General features: G+C 39.9%; 1 protein-coding gene across 1 annotated transcript; it reads right to left on the bottom strand.

Annotated features, from left to right (window-relative positions):
- Positions 1–15,045: 15,045 nt before the first annotated feature.
- Positions 15,046–16,144, bottom strand: gsx2 (GS homeobox 2). Its single transcript, XM_049017341.1, has 2 exons — positions 15,699–16,144; positions 15,046–15,427 (listed from the first exon to the last, which is right to left on the bottom strand). Exons 1-2 carry the CDS (start codon positions 16,075–16,077, stop codon positions 15,087–15,089), a joined length of 720 nt encoding a protein of 239 aa, XP_048873298.1. The 5' UTR covers positions 16,078–16,144; the 3' UTR covers positions 15,046–15,086.
- Between the last annotated feature and the right edge of the window lie 765 nt (positions 16,145–16,909).

Below are 16,909 nucleotides of genomic sequence, written 5' to 3'. Positions count from 1 at the left end.
TTTCTACCCCTGGTGCTGCTTTTATGAAAAAGGCGAACTATCTACTAGAGAAACATCATTTAGTTACGAAGTGCTAGAACGATGGCAGCCCACGTTATACCCAGGTCATTGGATGTTTTAAAATAAAAGGCATTTGGTGTATTATACTATTTGCTAAAATGGCAAAAATGTAGCATTTCAAAAGTTTGTATATATCTTTTCTACTATGTCCGCTAGTTGTTAATAGCAACTATCTAACCTCTTGCTTTCGTTTGCGCAGCTTTAAACAAACAGATGCCATGAAATTTGATTATTTGCAGCAGGCCCTATATAATTTAAACTATTATATATGATGTTAACTAAATGTTTAGGGTGTCCGTGAATAGTTTACGCAGTACTGATGCTTTCCCAAATGTTTTTTCTTTTGCCCTGATAGTCCAAATTGCCTCTCGTGCGGTATTCTGTTGCCTATACTATAGATGAAAATAGGGGGCACTATAACACCGCATAAAATGCAACTGTCCTCGTCAAAAAGGTAAACGTTTAAACTTTTAATTGTATTTTTAACGGTTCCTTGACGCTTTCGGTATCTTCCTGTCAGCAGTCTGAGCCTCCCCAGATAGAGAAATGATGGTTTCCCATTTTTACTTCGGACAAGAATGTAACCATGAAAGATAATGTATTATTCAATGAGACTATGCACGCAACTAGGTACACGAATGCTCGGTCTGGCGGGCTGGGCTCTGCCCGCGGCGATCGCGTAAAGCATCCACCCACCAAAGAGCTCCAGCAACGCCTGTAGCACTCCTGCACAGAAAAACACATCCACGACTCTCTGAACCTACCACCCCGCGATTACTTCCACATGTTACTGCAGAAAAAAACGCACAATGAACAGCCCGCCTTGTTCTGCTCACAAAAGGCCAGAGCTTTGTACTTTTTTATTTGCGAGGCTTTCTTAAATATATTTCCAGCACTGCCACAACACACTAAAGCTGGGTGACATTTAAAACGTATAATGTGGGAAAGTGACCGTGGAAACCCGCTTCGTCAAATTACGTTGCCATCGCAGAATTTCAGTAAAACAGCGGTGTTGTTAAATCTTGTAATATTGCCGTTCACTGATCCCACCTCCACCATTGAGAGACCGCAACCATATAGTTAATTCACCCCAAACAGTAAAAAGGAAAAAGATTTGTTCAAAACATTATTACAGTTGTCGTTCATTTAACTGTATAATCAAATAAAGAATTTAAAATGAAGGTAAAGACGATTCTTGTAGCCACAAGCATAATAGGCCTACTGGTATAACACGCAAGTAAAACATAAAGTACTTTAATTAAAAACGGACATTAGAATGTTATATATCCCATCCGTCTAACAAATTTAAAGTGTATTCTTCCGTGGTTCTGTATCCTGTCGATAAGCACTGTATGGTCTCGCGCAGACCATTTATACTAATCGAATACCGTAACAAACTTTTAAAGTTTTTAATCCGTCCTGCTGTTTTCCTCTAAAGGAAATGTTGTCAGGTAACTTCTCATAGAGGTTTACCTTGTCGCGTAAACCAATTAATGTCAAGTTGCTTTTTCATAAACACGCAGGGGCGTCGCCACCGGCCAGGTTTGAAATAATTTAATAGTGATGTTTATGCGCATTTCCACTTTTAAATGCACTGGAATGTCCGCTATGAGACGAATGTTACCGCCTGATGGCAAGTCTGCGTCAGCTGCGCCTCTCTGGCCTCCGAGTTTTACCCCCTCTGTCTTGCACCCCTCCCCATTTCCTCTCTCTCCTCTCCCTAAATATGTTAAATATTTTATCGCTGTGCTCACACTGGCTTGTCACATGCTAACTGGCATACGTTCGTTAATGTTTGGGTGAACAAAAAATGTGATAATACAATTTCAAGAAACCTTAAGAAACCTCGCGTCACACGATGGCGCTGCAATTCAGAATTTGCGATTTACTTTGCGACTGGATGTCTTGTAAGATCGAAAGAAAAAAAACAATCGCAGTTTTAATTTCGTTAATATAAATTCAAGTATCGGCGAGCAACAGTATCAAGGTTCCTTTACTCGGCCATACTGATTTTGACTTTCGCTGCTTCTCCAAAACAATTTCTTTATCTAAATTCAGGTTAATCCCTATGTGTATTTGCTTACAAAGCCTTCAAGTGGTTACATGTAATGTTACCTTCAAGTCTTTATTTGATTTTTTAAATTAGGCTTAATGATTAAATGCAGTTTCTAAAGTCAACGTAATACATTGAAGCTGAAGACTTAATCAGTGGTTGAAGAGACTGGAAATAATGATCAAGAATCTCGTTTGCTGTATCTGTCTAAAACTAATACAGTTTTTATATTGCTTTTCAAAAGCAATGCACCATAAAACATCTAAATAAACTTTCCATTATTTCGAAATGAAAGTACATATTCAGACACAATGAGCTGAAAGTCTAAATGATAACATATTTATAATTGTAACTATTTTAATTATATTTAGTCATTCATAGTCAATGTGTTGTAACCAACGGTTAGTGCAGTGGGTGCTGTTTGCTTAATAGCCCATTGGAAATGTGTTCACAGTAACAGCTACTAGAATAATAAGCATTTGTACTATAACTTTAATGCTTTGCCCAGTACCATGAACGCACAATTACAATTAATAACCGGAAGTGCACCAGCGGACACGGTACTTACCTAAACAAGTTTGCTTAATTTAGTTAAAAATAATAATAATAAAAAAAATTAAACTGCTGCTAAAATACATGGTTTCTTTTAAAATAAATTACATTATGCAAATTTTGTGTCTCAGCTGATTTTTTTTTGTGCTGAAATATTTCACAATGCAAAAAAAGTAACAGCAACCTGTCCACGTCTGACAGGTTAATAAATATTAAATAGAAGCTCACGCATGCACCAAACACGTGCGTCAAATATAGATATTTAAGCAGACATCTGCAAACAATTTAGCCAAAATGGCGCTTCGCATTAGAGGTTGTCTAAAATAACCCATTCATTTTTTAGCCCATTAAACTGTGTTTACGTGGGAATGTTCTCCTTAAAATTTAGAATAAGCCCCAATCTGTTTATAGAACACTTAATCATAGCGTTAGTTTTAGCGTATATATCTGTTTGGGTGCCGTTTTAGTGCTATGTATCTTAACTTATTTTGTCGACCCTGAGCTAAATTCAGTGCCTTAATTACTTCCGAGATTACATTACGACATTATCAGTCAAGTAGTGAAATATAAAACGCCGCAGTAAACGTAAAATCGGTAGGTAGAAAAGTTAAAGCCCGAATTTTTGAGGTTTAAGTCTTTCTAAATATTGCCTGTATTTTTAGCTACGTTCTGTTAATTGGGCCTACCTGCTTATCGAATATCATTTATGACAAATCATAGTTACCTTCTTAACTATAACGGAGTACCGAAAGACCCCCGCACAATGATGTCTGACTATTACTGAGCTAATATATTTTTTTGCTATGCTCCAAGGATTTTGTCAGTGTACACAGATACAATTAGCAACAATAACAAGGATTTCCGAAGGATACAAGGTCTTCGTCAGTTCATGTGTCTCCTAGGTTCATTTAATCGGATAACTACAACCATTAACGTTTCTGGCTTCGTAAGACTTCTGTAGTTGGGGTGCTGAACTTTCGGTTGTGGTCAGGAGTCATACACATATGCATACACATGCATACCTCATTCTACACACGACTTTGCGGGTCCCTGACGTATAAGAAAAACGTTGATTTATTACAAATGCTAATGGACGGACTGTAATCATTTTGCTTTCTTACTAAAACGGATTGTTATACATTGTTTACGTGTAGAAAGGCAAGTACAGAGCACCAATTCCTAAAGTATCCTGAAAGTATGCTGAAAGTGGGGCTGTTCGTGTGTGGCTTCTTATAATATATATACGCATCGTGCATTCTAGTATGGTAGGATACGTACATTTTGTTGTGTGTTGGTATTTTGGAACCTGTTTGGATTTGCAGCAAGATATTCCTTTGGCCAAGGAAAGCAAAACATTTGGGGCTGTTTTTCCTCCTTTTCAGTTCCTGGTTGCAGTCTTATTTATTTATTTATTTTGCGTGGAAAAACGCGTTATAATAAAAGCGATGCAATCCTCCTATAATTGCTGTCATAATCAAAATGTTTATAACTATTAAGCCTTCGTAGTTACAAGCTTTTAAACCCTTAAAAATATTTAATTCAATATTTTTCTGTCTATAATTTAACTGGCCCCGTAATCTGCACTGATTCATTTCTACCTTGAGGGTCTTCAGCTGTGTTTTGTTTCTCCTAAAAGGGAGGACCTTTCAGCTGCACTAGGACCAGTGGATTTCATTGTTCATCACTGAATACCGACTGCTTAGTCTGGTGAAGACTGGGAATGATTACTACATGGCCACAGAATGAGGCCAATACCCACGAACTGTATGGTTATGTTTGCAGCGCTCTGACAGACAACATTCAAAGTAATGTGATCATACTGGTTTGGATAGCCTTCGTAAAGAAAACACGCGCGCGCGCGCGCACACGCACACACACACACGCACACACACACACAGGTTTACAATTATACCTTTATGGGGACTCTCCATTCATCCCTGTGGGGAAAACCCTAATCCCAACACGACGACCTTAACCCCTACCCAACCCCTAACCTTAACCGTAAGTAACCAAACAGAATACGAGACTTTTGTCATTTCTTTTTTTTTTTTTTGCATTCACAGATCTTTGTGGGGACCTGAAAAATGGTCCACAAAACGTAACAAAAAACAAGTTTTTATTACATTTGGTCGCAAAAAATGTAATTTAAATCTAATCCACACACACCATTCAATTCAAATGGTCAAACATAAATAGATGCTAATAAATCGAAATCGAATTAGTACGTTCTAATGAGTCCTGAATAATGTGGACTTCCGAGATGGGGAGTGGGGGGTTGTACACCTTTCCCGGTTCACAGCTATGCGTCTCTCACCCAGAGGAATCAATTACTTTCTACGGTGCTACTCCCTGCACATTCTTTTTGTGGAGCCAGTAGCGGTTAGATTATATGGGAAGTGGCTGCAGCAGCAGGTCAGCCCGGTGATTAAGGGCGCGCTTTTGCCAGGGCGGGCTCTGCGGATATACCTGCGAGAAAGGCAGTTAATAAACTTGGCGCTAGCAGCATGTGCACTTTCATGAACATGTAATCTAGAAAATATACAGGAGATCCAAAGTTCTTTAAGCGTTACAGAGTAGCCTAACGTAATGGCCGTGGCCTTTGGCTGAGCTTCCCGAAGCCTTATTTATTGCAACTTCCTTCGTAAATTCTATCTTACATGGAAATTACGAACATTGTAGCGTTAAGAATGCTTCGGAAACTCACCCCTGGATTTGGATTCAGAAAGACACGCCGCTCAAGCAGCTTCATGGCAATAATGAGAATTAGTATTGTCTTGCGGTGTGTATAGCAGAATTTTCCAGCCATGACTTGCATCTACATGGCCAGAGTTGGGATGTTTCATAATGTGCGTTTCATTCATTCATTCATTCATTCATTCATTCATTCATTCATTCATTCATTTCTCATACCCGCTTGGCTTATGCGGGGTCTCCGGGGTCCGGAGCCTCTCCAGGAAAAAACGGGCACAAGGCAGAGAATAACCCAGGACATGGCGCCAACCCATCCCGGGCCACTGCCTGTTTCGTCTCGTTCATTTATCCATTCATTCGTTCGCTTGTTCGTTCATTCATTAATTAATTTTATAAACCCGCTTAGGGGGTCCGGAGTCAATTCGGGAAGTAACGGGCGCAAGGCAGACAATAATCCAGGACGGGGCGCTAACCCATGCAGGGCATGTGTGTCATCCAGTTATAATTATACAGGCGTCAGAATAGGATGTACCTGAAGACTAAACTGTCAGACTAAAACTGTCAGTTAACAAGGAAAAATTGAAAGTAGGCTATAGCAAGGAAAGGAAACAGGGAAACTCGAGGGATACAGTTAGGAAATGCATGTATATACTGTAGACTAGGAAGACGTTCTTTCTGGTCGCCTGAAAATCCCATTTGGTGGCTTATTATGGATAATGCAGGTTTTCCTCGATTATGTTGATCTGTGTTGATGTGTGTTGCCGAGCGACAGAGATTTGCAAGTCCAGACGAGGTGGCACAGTAGCCCTCTTGTTTGCACAAATGAGGGCCAAAAGTCATACTTGTTCTTGATGTTTGCCTTACGGACTATCAGCAATGGCCATGTACAGTCTACACACTAGTTTTGCACAGAAAATATTTGTTTTAATCCGGGAGTTTTTATAAGCATACATCAAAAAAGTGTAAAATCATATCGCGAACGTATGGCTTCTTGTCGAAAATTTGTAGTTAAAGTTCTTTACATACGCCCATGTGATAAGTCGCCAGGTACAATTCTGGGATAAACGAGCATTACATAAATGGTAAAACAACAAAAAATACTGCAGTAGGCGTGTCGAGATTTTATTTATCTCAAATCTGTCATTTTCAGGATATTATTGTTTTTTGGGCGGTTACGGGGTTTTCTTTAAACAAAACCATATCGAGTGTGCAAGTGCGATAAACACATTAAATCTCCTATTATACTAGAATTCCTCTAACATGCTCTCGAATGTGCTAAATTTGTTGGTGTGTTTAACAGGGGCAAGATGCGTTTTAAAATGAATATTTTGCCATTTGTCCCTTTAAATCGGGGCATTCAGTCAGGCTGGGAGCCATTCACATTTACAACAGGCATCACTGACAGTACCATAAATTATCCGACACTCTATCTTTAACATTACGCGTAAGGAAACTTCCGAAAGACTTGGCTTAAAAACAAGTTAATGCTAAACCTCTATCGATGAGAATAGATAAGCAAAACACCGAATTGGGATTTATGTTATGTTGTAAAAGTGGCCTTCACTTTTAGGTTTTAGGTGTTTTTAATTATAATACTGGATCGCATTTTGTATAAATTCAAGTTGGCTGAGTAGCGAACGTTTTTGTATGGCGAATGAACTCGGAATAGCTGGAATTTTGTTTTTTTTTCTTTCCACTGTTGTTTGTCAAATTTATTTCTAGCAAATATTTGCCAAATTAATTAATTAAATTCAATTATGCTGCATGATCACTCCTTAATAGCAACACCCCCTTTTCTCTTAAAATCTTAACACGTAGTTTGTTTTCTATAGATAGGCTATAAACACGCAATCCACGTAGGACGCATTGTGCTGTTAGCATACAGGTAGCATGCGTTGACATTTATCTGGCAGGGTATTGTTCTATAGCAAAATGGGCCCACGACATACGCGTCTTTGCTTATTAGCCTTCTTGCACCTTGTGTGATCATCAAACCAAACAATAAAAATAGGCCTTTATTAAATCCAGTCAACGTAAATTCTTGTTATAATATTATTTATCAGTAAAACGTTACAGCCTACTACTGTGCTAATAACAGCCCCTGCAAAAATATCGTGTGTTCATTATTAACGCGATTTTAAAATCTGTTAAAAAATACTTATGAAATTTCAAGGGTTAAATAATTAACAATGAAATTATCTGCTCGCCCAGGCAAAGAAATGTACTTTTACTCAGGAAGTTTATTTGCTGAAATTAATTTATAAAATAAAAAGGAGAATTGCATTAAAATGTAATATCATTAGTCATGTTAAACACGCGACATTAATAATACCCACAAGCCACCAAACAGCAACATTTATGATTGTGAAAATGGTCTTTAAAAAGTATTGGAAAAAATGAAGCGTCTCTATTGACTATTTCTGTTCAGTGTCAAAATCTTGGCAATTCATTGTCATTCGCAAAAGTTTTCCGTAGAATTAGTCGCTCATTTAGCAGGGAAATAATACGCCAAACTCGCATTACGATTATGAATGTGTGTATTTTTTCATAATAATAAGCTATTTATATAATTAAAAATTGTAGCCATACTAGGCGGTATAACGGTAACATGTCAAGGTAACAACGTACTGCAAGGCCTAATACGACTAAATAAGAAATGTTTTAATTTTGTAAACTTCATCATGTAGGTTGATGGACACTGAGGAAGAGCAAGAAGGACTATTTGTTAATTCCACAGACAACACATTGCGTTAAACAAAACTAAACAAAACAAAAAACAAACAAAAAAAAACAGGTAAGCACACCTGAACCTTAATGACACTGAAGCCCTGTTTCGGAAAAATATTCTTTTCTTCTTTACGTCTCTCAAAAAAGGTGCATGATGTCTAAATGTTAAAACCCTCAAATTGTGATATTCAAATTGACGGGCTTCACTCTAATGAATTCAGTTGAAAATTCAATGTCAGAAATCATTTTAACCTTCGTTATATTATTTATTTCACTGTCCCGCGTCGTTATTTTATTCTAACGTAAATGTGAAAACTACTGTTGACTTTAACCCCATGATTCTATAGAAATTGAGTAAAAAAGTTCTCTGAATTTTAAAGCCTTCTGTTGATTAAGTGTAGCCTATAATTTAGACATCATATTTTCTGAAAGACATATATTCCTCTGTGTCTTTTCATTGGACTGGTCTTTCTATTCAATTTCATCCACATCGTTGTCGTCCTCTTTGTTTAACTTAGCAGGCTCCACGTTGAAGTCTTTGACCTTTCTCGTCTCCTCTTTTTTCCATTTCATCCGCCTGTTCTGGAACCAGATTTTGACATGTCTTTCCGTGAGGTTTAGGGTGGCCGCTAGTTCGTATCTGCGGGGCCTTGAGATGTACTTATTGAAGTGGAACTCCTTCTCCAGCTCCAGGAGTTGACTTCGACTGTACGCCGTGCGGCTCCTCTTGCTCTCTTCTAGGTCCTCCGGGAAAGGCCCACCTGGGAAAACCGGACAATGGAGTCGTTTGTAGAAATATCCACTTGCTGTTTATCCAGAGCTACCGTAATCTAATCTGACTTTAGGACAACATGCGTCAAAAGAGCAATATTTCCATTAGTATAAAATTTTATCACGTGTACATTATGTTTTGCTTTTTTCAACACCTGTTCCGGTAGCAGTTCATAATAATTTAAGCTGTGACGAAATAATACGTTACAGACAAGTGCCATTGTTCCCTTCCAATTTAATTGATATTTTGCTATACTATTTTTAAACGAAACATAAATTAATTAAAAAATTACGGATTACAAAGAGCGCACCTGGAAGCGGGGAGAGATACGGATGCGCCCTTGCGCTTCGCATCCACGGGAAGGGCACCGGCCCAACAGGCTCCTCTGCTACCCGGCCTTTGGCTGAGAGATAGTCCTCCTCCGGCCGGCCTTTGCCTGGCAGGTACTCATAGGTGTGCTGTTGCTCCAGATTAGAGTGCAGGCATGCAGGGGGCACGGAAGGCACGCTCTCACTCCTGCTGTGCTCGTCGAAGCAGTTATAGGGGGTCCTCATCAGCGGGGTTTGACAGGCCCCCTGTGCGAACAGACAAGCGGGGGGCTCATAGCTGTAGTCTACCTGGCTACGGGAATCATAGCTGTTGTCATAACAAATATCCAGGTTGTCCATGACGAGCGCGGGTTGCCAGAAGTCAGCTTCGTAATATGACGTCCATGCAAGTTCCCAGCGTCTGCACTTACAACTCACGGAGTAATGCACCTGCACTGGATGCTTACCTGGTAGTCACGTGACGGGTGGCGAACAGTCAATTGGGTAATCATTTATAGTCTTTGTGAGCTGTTATAATATTTGCGCATGTACGGCTTAGTTATGTGGAACATGAATGCTATTTAAACCTGTAGTGAATAAGTAGATCTTAGCCGTGCAAGTCGCCTTCAGCTTATATATAAGTACTGATTTCTTTGTCTTTTATTGTTCTGAGTGACATCACTCCGCGTGTACTTTAACCACGTTTCGCAACTGGGGCAGAGCTGCGTCCACCTCCCGGAGCGGAACAAGATTGATTACCAGTGTAAATATATGTAAGTGCCAGTCAACGTGACGTGCTGAGGGGGCAAACAATGATAGCCTATCTTCAAGTTTCAAACATTGATCAGGACCGATTTAGAACAGAAACAGAGCTAAGAAGAGTATTTCCTGCTGGTGGGGGCCAAGGGGACTATAAAGGTCGAATTAACGGAAGCTCTTACTGCTGTTTATCTCCTTATATTGTGGTGTGTGGGTTTGATAAAAAAAAATGCTTATAAATTAGGCCTACTAACGCCGACGCACAGATTCCCAAGCAATCATAAACATAAAAGTGTACAACCAATGGCCTACATAGAGCCCAAACAACAATTACAATCACAATGAACTACCTATTAGCCTATATTTATTTATAGAGCTAAAAACTGCAAGTGTATCAAAACCCAACTTGGGGACAGCATTGTTAAACCATTTGCAAGTTAAGTAAAGAAAATCTATCCATTTTCTCTAGCCGCTTGTCAGGGTCGCGGGGGTCCGTGCATATTCCGGATGCTACGGTCGCAGTAATGTAAATGAAATTGCATTAAGGGCTGTGCGCCTGTTTATGACGTAGAGGAAAGGTAGACTATCACCTTGCCTGTATTGATTACAACAAATCACGTCAACGACAAAACGTCTCGTGAATGTGACAGCCTACACTCATGGAAATGAACAGGAGCCGGGAGGCTTTGAAGCACTCTCAACCTTTTCGTTTTACCCTCTTCAGACGTGATTGTAGTGCATTTTTCGAAAGGCAAGTTCTTCAGACTGTATGATGCTGATTGATAATTAGAGATTTCATTAATGTGTAATCCCACTTGAGACGTACGCAATGTCTCCTTAAACAAATGCTTAACAAAATATTAGGAGCAATTACCTAAACATGAAATTGTCGCGCTGCAGTACAATTATGGAGCCAGTAAAATGGCGAGTTTAATGTAAATGACGGTAGAATATTTGTAGAAATCTATGAAAACATCGTTATGATGATCATCATTTAAAGATGTGTTAAAACGCTGCAGACAAGCATAACTGAACATTACCAAACCTTTGTTGTTTTGATGAATATATCCCGCTTTTTGTACTGCGTCGGTTAAGTGTTGGTGAGACGGATGAAATATAATGATTTATTATCCTATTCAGTTTCCTTGCTTTTGGGGAGTGTTACTGTTTAATTCAGTCCAGTCACTAAATGAAGCTGATGATATAGGAGACACGCTCTATCGAAACAAAGGGATGCATTTAAAAGTGGTTGACACGTTTTAAAAAGGATTCTTTCTGAAAAGAATGACAAAGGGCGCCGAGACATATTGTGCGGTGACCGGGCACTCACTAAATTAAGTCACTAAAGGCGGTATTGATGGGACACGTGTCTAGAATTCGCAGTTTCATCATCTTTGTAGCAGCCACCTATCGGGCACGCAGAGAGCCCAGCCCGGAGCATCCCGCGATGGCTTATGGGTTTAAAAGCACTCAGCCGCTGACATGGGTGTCTCTTACATCGAGCGAAAGCTGACGCCCCACTTGTGGATTCACCACTAAAGCAGAGGTCCCCGCGAGCCCGCGACTTCCCTGCGCTTTCACACTCGAGTTTCCTCCTACTTTTCTCGACGCGCCAGCAGCTGCAAGCGCCTGAGAGCGGGCTTATTAATTGTCCTTTGTCATGCATAATTACCGCATTTTCAATAGGTATTCGGAGGCTTTTGGAGAAACCTGGACGTTCAGTATTGTATCTGTTTTATATCGAGTTATTTGCATATTTCCACCTCTTTGTCGTTTTGAGTATTTCCGACGCCTAATCAAGTGTTCCATAGACATAACTCAGTTTTTTAAATAATTTTTTTACATATTCGCCTATTACGGAATAGGCTATTACATTTATTGTCAGTATAGATGTAACACTGTCAGTTCAACTGATGACGTTGCAGCATTAAATTAAAACTAAGTTGCTGTTATTTTTTACCTTTATTCTGGTAAGTTTGGTGGATAAAATGGATACAACTTTAATGCAATGCCCTGTTCACAAACTGAAAGGAAATCCGATAATACGATTGTTCCATACGTCTGCATTTGCTGCTTTTTCCATGAAAATGTACGACAAACATGCTATATGGTTGTGTATTGGCGAATCCGGGTCAGGTTATATATTCATATAAAAAGGAGAAAATTCCGCAAACTGGTTAACTCCATTGTTAACCCGTTTTAATAAGGATGGTGGTCCTTACTCCCACACCTGCAAGAGCGAATTCTAATTCGATTAATAAGAAATTCAATATATATTCATTAGGTGTCTTTTTCTCGATAATATATTATCAGCAGCGGGAAATTAAAAGAAACCATTTATTCTCGCCTTGAATAGGTCTGCGTGGGACCAGAGTTTCACCTGCTTCTCCACTCAATTAGGAATGTATCCCAAACTCTGACAGAAAACGAGTTAAATTAACCGTTAGCTAATTTTCCAACGGCCCCTCCTACGTAATCCTTCCATTTTCAGCTTGCCCCCTCAATTTACCAGAAGTTGAAAGGTTCAAATAATGCCTAATGAAACAGTGACTAAATCGTTCTCTGGCGCTCACAGAGGAACCCTGTCGCTGTCTCTTCAAAGCCTCCAGGCCCGAATCTGTCGGGGGTCTCCCGGCTAAATGCAAGCCTTTGGCAGTACAATCTCACCAGTCAAAGCCTTTGCCCACTCAATGTAGCCCTTTTTGTGGTTTTGGTGGAATTGCTACATAATCAGCCGACGTGGGACTGAAACTGCAATTAAACTCCCTTTGGATTAATTTAACACTGGAGCCATGAGCTGCACAAAAGCGAGCATAAAATATGGTGCTTTGAATAAGGAGGCACCGTACTGCGGTTATTACTGCGGACTAGGGACAAGATCGCTGGGAAGCATCGTTGTTATCAGATTTTAAAGCATTACTTCTGTGTTACCAAAAGTGCTGGGTCATTTTATTGCAAATTCTGATGTTACTGTATGTTCGTATGATTCTTATTTTTGCTTTGTATGAAAGTGAACTTCTATATATACAAAACTCCTGAGAATTTTGGAATTTGCGCCTTTTCATGAAGGTTCATCAGCATATTCATCAGAGGATATATATCTCAGCATAATCTCTAGACGTTGAAATGCAGTACATTACGTCTTTACAAATGTGTAGACTCGACGATATTTTGATAAAAAAAGTTTTCATTTTAATGCAAAGCCAATAATTATAAGTGCATGGATACGGGTTTTTTAAAAAACATTTTTTTTAATTAGCGTGTAAAATGGTGATATGTTAATTAAAGCTACGCAGTTTGGATGTAACTGGAGTGTGTACCGCTGCACCATGGCCTCGTTGCCCCATCGGAGCATCCAGTCGTTAAACCTGGACTTACGGAGATAAATCTTAGGCTGTTTGTTTATTTTTAGGACAATTAGGGATCCCACTCGTTGCGCTTATGATTACACTGAAATAAGTTATTGTATTATTAAAATGAACGTAAAGTAGTAGTAATGACCAGTTAAGGTGTATTAAACTTGACCATCTGGAATTCGCTTTTGAAATATAAAAAACGTCATATGCTCAATTTCTTTGCTGAAACTTCTGCACGAAACAACTATTACTTGAAGCAAACGCATCACATACACTGTTTATTTCGGGATGAATCGGGTTATATGTTGATATGTGGGAAAACTCAATTGCCCCTTTCATGTTTGCTTCCTAAACATCTCTCACTCACTTTATTTACTGTAGTGCACTCGACTGGATTGCGCTGCAAGTCAATTAAAGAGAGCCGGGCCTTTTTCACTGGCCGAAGACAGCAATGGGAGAAGGGACTCCCCAGCTCCAAAGGCTCTGAGTGAAAATTGACAGTGTAGTTCATTAAAGAGGACGGAGCCCGCCTCCGGCTTTGAAAGCGTCTTTATAAACCTGTCACGGCTATAGAAACAGACACAATGAAGCGGCGAGCCCAAGCAGTATCGCTGCAATCCGGGCTGGGCACTGCCAGCTTCAGACTTTAAAACAGATGGAATTTGTCAAGAGTCCATTAATCTGAAACAATTTTTTATCAACCATTCTCTTCCATACATAGGACGTGGTTCGAACGGAAAGGGTGAAAGACTGAGCACATCATGTAACAGTTGTAATATTAATTTGCGAAAAACAACGCATTCTGAATTTAAATAGCAATTTTCGTTTTAGGTTAAACTTACATTAAATTAAATTGACATCACTTTTCCAGGATTGAAATTGCTGTCTTTGTGGCAAATATAATACTTTGGACGTTTCGCTTCTGTACAGATTGAATTTATTTGGTGTATTGCACTGCTTATGGGCAAATCTGGACCCAAGACTTTCACTCACTGTAGGTCACGCGTTCTAGTGATGTGACAATAAAAGTGATTAGATTTGATGTTACCCAGAATTGCTCACCACCTGTTTAATAACCATACTGGCGCGCTAAGCAGTTAAAAAAAATAACCTCTTAAGCAGTCATTGGCGAAATAGCTGACACTTCTTGGCGAAACATCAGGCACGTTTTGTTTTTATTTAAATAAATACTAATATACACATTTATATAGTAATATCCACCCTATCATTCCTCTTCTAATCGGTTATCCTGTTCGGGGTCTCTGAGAGATGTGGTGTGGGGGAGGGGTCTATCCCAGGCAGCGCAGGGCACGAGGCAAGGATACACCCTGGTTGGGATGCCAGTTCATCGCAGAGTGCCCACACAATACATTTTATATAATATCAGCATACAAATCATGGGGAAATCATAACAATATACAATCCAGATATCTAGTTACCGACTGGTTTTTACAATATTCATGTATACGTGACAGAAAGTATACACGCGCCATACACGCAGGAGGGTATACCATATCTCCGCGTGTAACACAGGCGGAACTTGCAAAGACTTGGATTTTCAATTTTGTCTTTGTACTTATTTATATTGGAAGACAAGTGTAATATATATCTTCAGTTTCTATTTCCATTTATGCAATGCTAAAATTACAGTAATAACAAATAAAAAGAGAATTTTATAAGTCATGTATTTAAAAATCTGAAAAAGAATGTAATGTATAGGCCTATAATCTTACTCCAATCGGCCTTTGTCCATATTTCGATATTTTTTTAAGTGCTAGTGGAAGTAAAGGTTGTGTGACAGGATGTCATTATATGGGGGAAATCTCCTTCTCCTCTGTGGCTGATGCTGGCGACAGCGAGTCCTCGTCCTCCGACCGGGAGTAGTGCACGTGCCCGCCGGCGCATGTGCATCCCCCGTGCGCGCTCCTTTGCGTTCCTTTGCCCTCTTTTTTGTGCTTCACCCGGCGGTTCTGGAACCAGATCTTAACCTGCTTCTCTGACAGGTTTAAGTACGTCGCTATTTCTATTCTTCTCAACCTGGAGAGGTACATGTTGGAGGAAAACTCCCTTTCCAGCTCCAATAGCTGAGTGCTGGTGAAGGCGGTGCGCATTCTCTTCCCGTTTTGGATGTGACTGCTCTCAGGCGCACCTATGCGAGAAGATGTCACGGATTAATACACGTTTGCTAATCCCAATACTTTTAAGATAATTAAGTTCATTTCATTTCATCCCAACAAAGTTTTTCAGTCGAAGTTTTCCCCGAAACACCTGTTTAACGGAAAACATCACAAGTGAGCTTCAAGAATACATTCCTTTCACTTAGTTTTCAAGTACTAAAACAAATTATACACTTGATTCTCACTTTAAAAGAAAACGACATTCACAAAAAAACATTGACTGACGCGCACTAACTAACTTACCTATGGAAAGACAGTGAAACCTCCTAGCGTCTGTGACACTGTATGTAGGCGTGCCGACAGGTGTGTGTCCGTGCTGCGCCAGAGCTGGGCTCTGCTGGTGTCCTATCCTCTGGCAGTACTGCATCTCACCGCTCGGAAACTGTCCCTTCAGCAGCGGAATGCTGCTCCTGGGAGAATGGATGTGAGACGTGACGCACAGCGGGCAGACGCAGAAAGTGCCGCTTTTCCTTGACGGACATACCGGCGCCGCCACGGCCATGACGCCCGGCGAATGCACGCCGAGGGGGATGAGGAAGTCTTGCCCTGGATGCTCGTTCAAGGGCGCAGGGCGAACAGAATCCTTAATTATCAACGAATCGACATAGAACGACCTGGACATGGCTGCGGTGTGATGCGGTCAACGTTTCCGACACGAAACGCTGCTCTTTCTCATCTGAAGCCCTTGGGATCTCAGAAGGTGCTTATGTTCGATGGTTAAACAAAAGCGACCCCGGAGAGGGCTGGTCCTAACGCCCCCCACGTGTGTGCCCCGCTCCGGGACTTTAGTACCGCCAATGACCTGGGACACGTGATTCATCAAAGGGCTTCCAATCAAATCCTCCCCATTTAGTGGTTTAAGTCCTTTGGATAACAAGTAAGCAACACTAGTTTACTAATGTTCGGGAGCTGTTAGCGGCGCTTTCAGAACACGACCAGAAGACAAAAAGTGGCCAAGTTCAGCACCTGCTTACAGATCCATGGTGCATTATTTATTTGTTTTCTGTCTTAAACGGGATGGGTCGATATTATCAACTAGTCTTCTGTATTATACGCCACTTAAATTGTCTACAGAAATTAAATACTTCTGTATTTTCAATAATAGGCTATATCTTTTTGATCATTTTAACAGCCCTGCGCTCACTTGATTTGGTCACTGTGTTATCCTAAACCACAATAAAAAAAAACTCTTTCTCTATAAAACGTCAGGTCAGTACATATTTACTAATCAGGTTATGTTGCAAAGATAATAATAATAATAACAATAATAATCATTATGATTATTATATATATATATATATATATATTCTGCCCCTCAGACTTCATGATCATAGTCGGTTACATATTTCGAAAATATAGCTAATTTATTTTAATTGTTTTTCTAAAAGAAATTTATAGTGAAAATGCCGAAACATCTACATTTATTTGTTTGACATTATATTTAACTGAACATG

This window comes from Brienomyrus brachyistius, chromosome 1 (assembly GCF_023856365.1).
Source record: "Brienomyrus brachyistius isolate T26 chromosome 1, BBRACH_0.4, whole genome shotgun sequence".
Taxonomy (NCBI): Eukaryota; Metazoa; Chordata; class Actinopteri; order Osteoglossiformes; family Mormyridae; genus Brienomyrus; species Brienomyrus brachyistius.
Note: the sequence above shows the minus strand (reverse complement) of the source record. Positions and strands in the feature narration are given on the sequence as shown.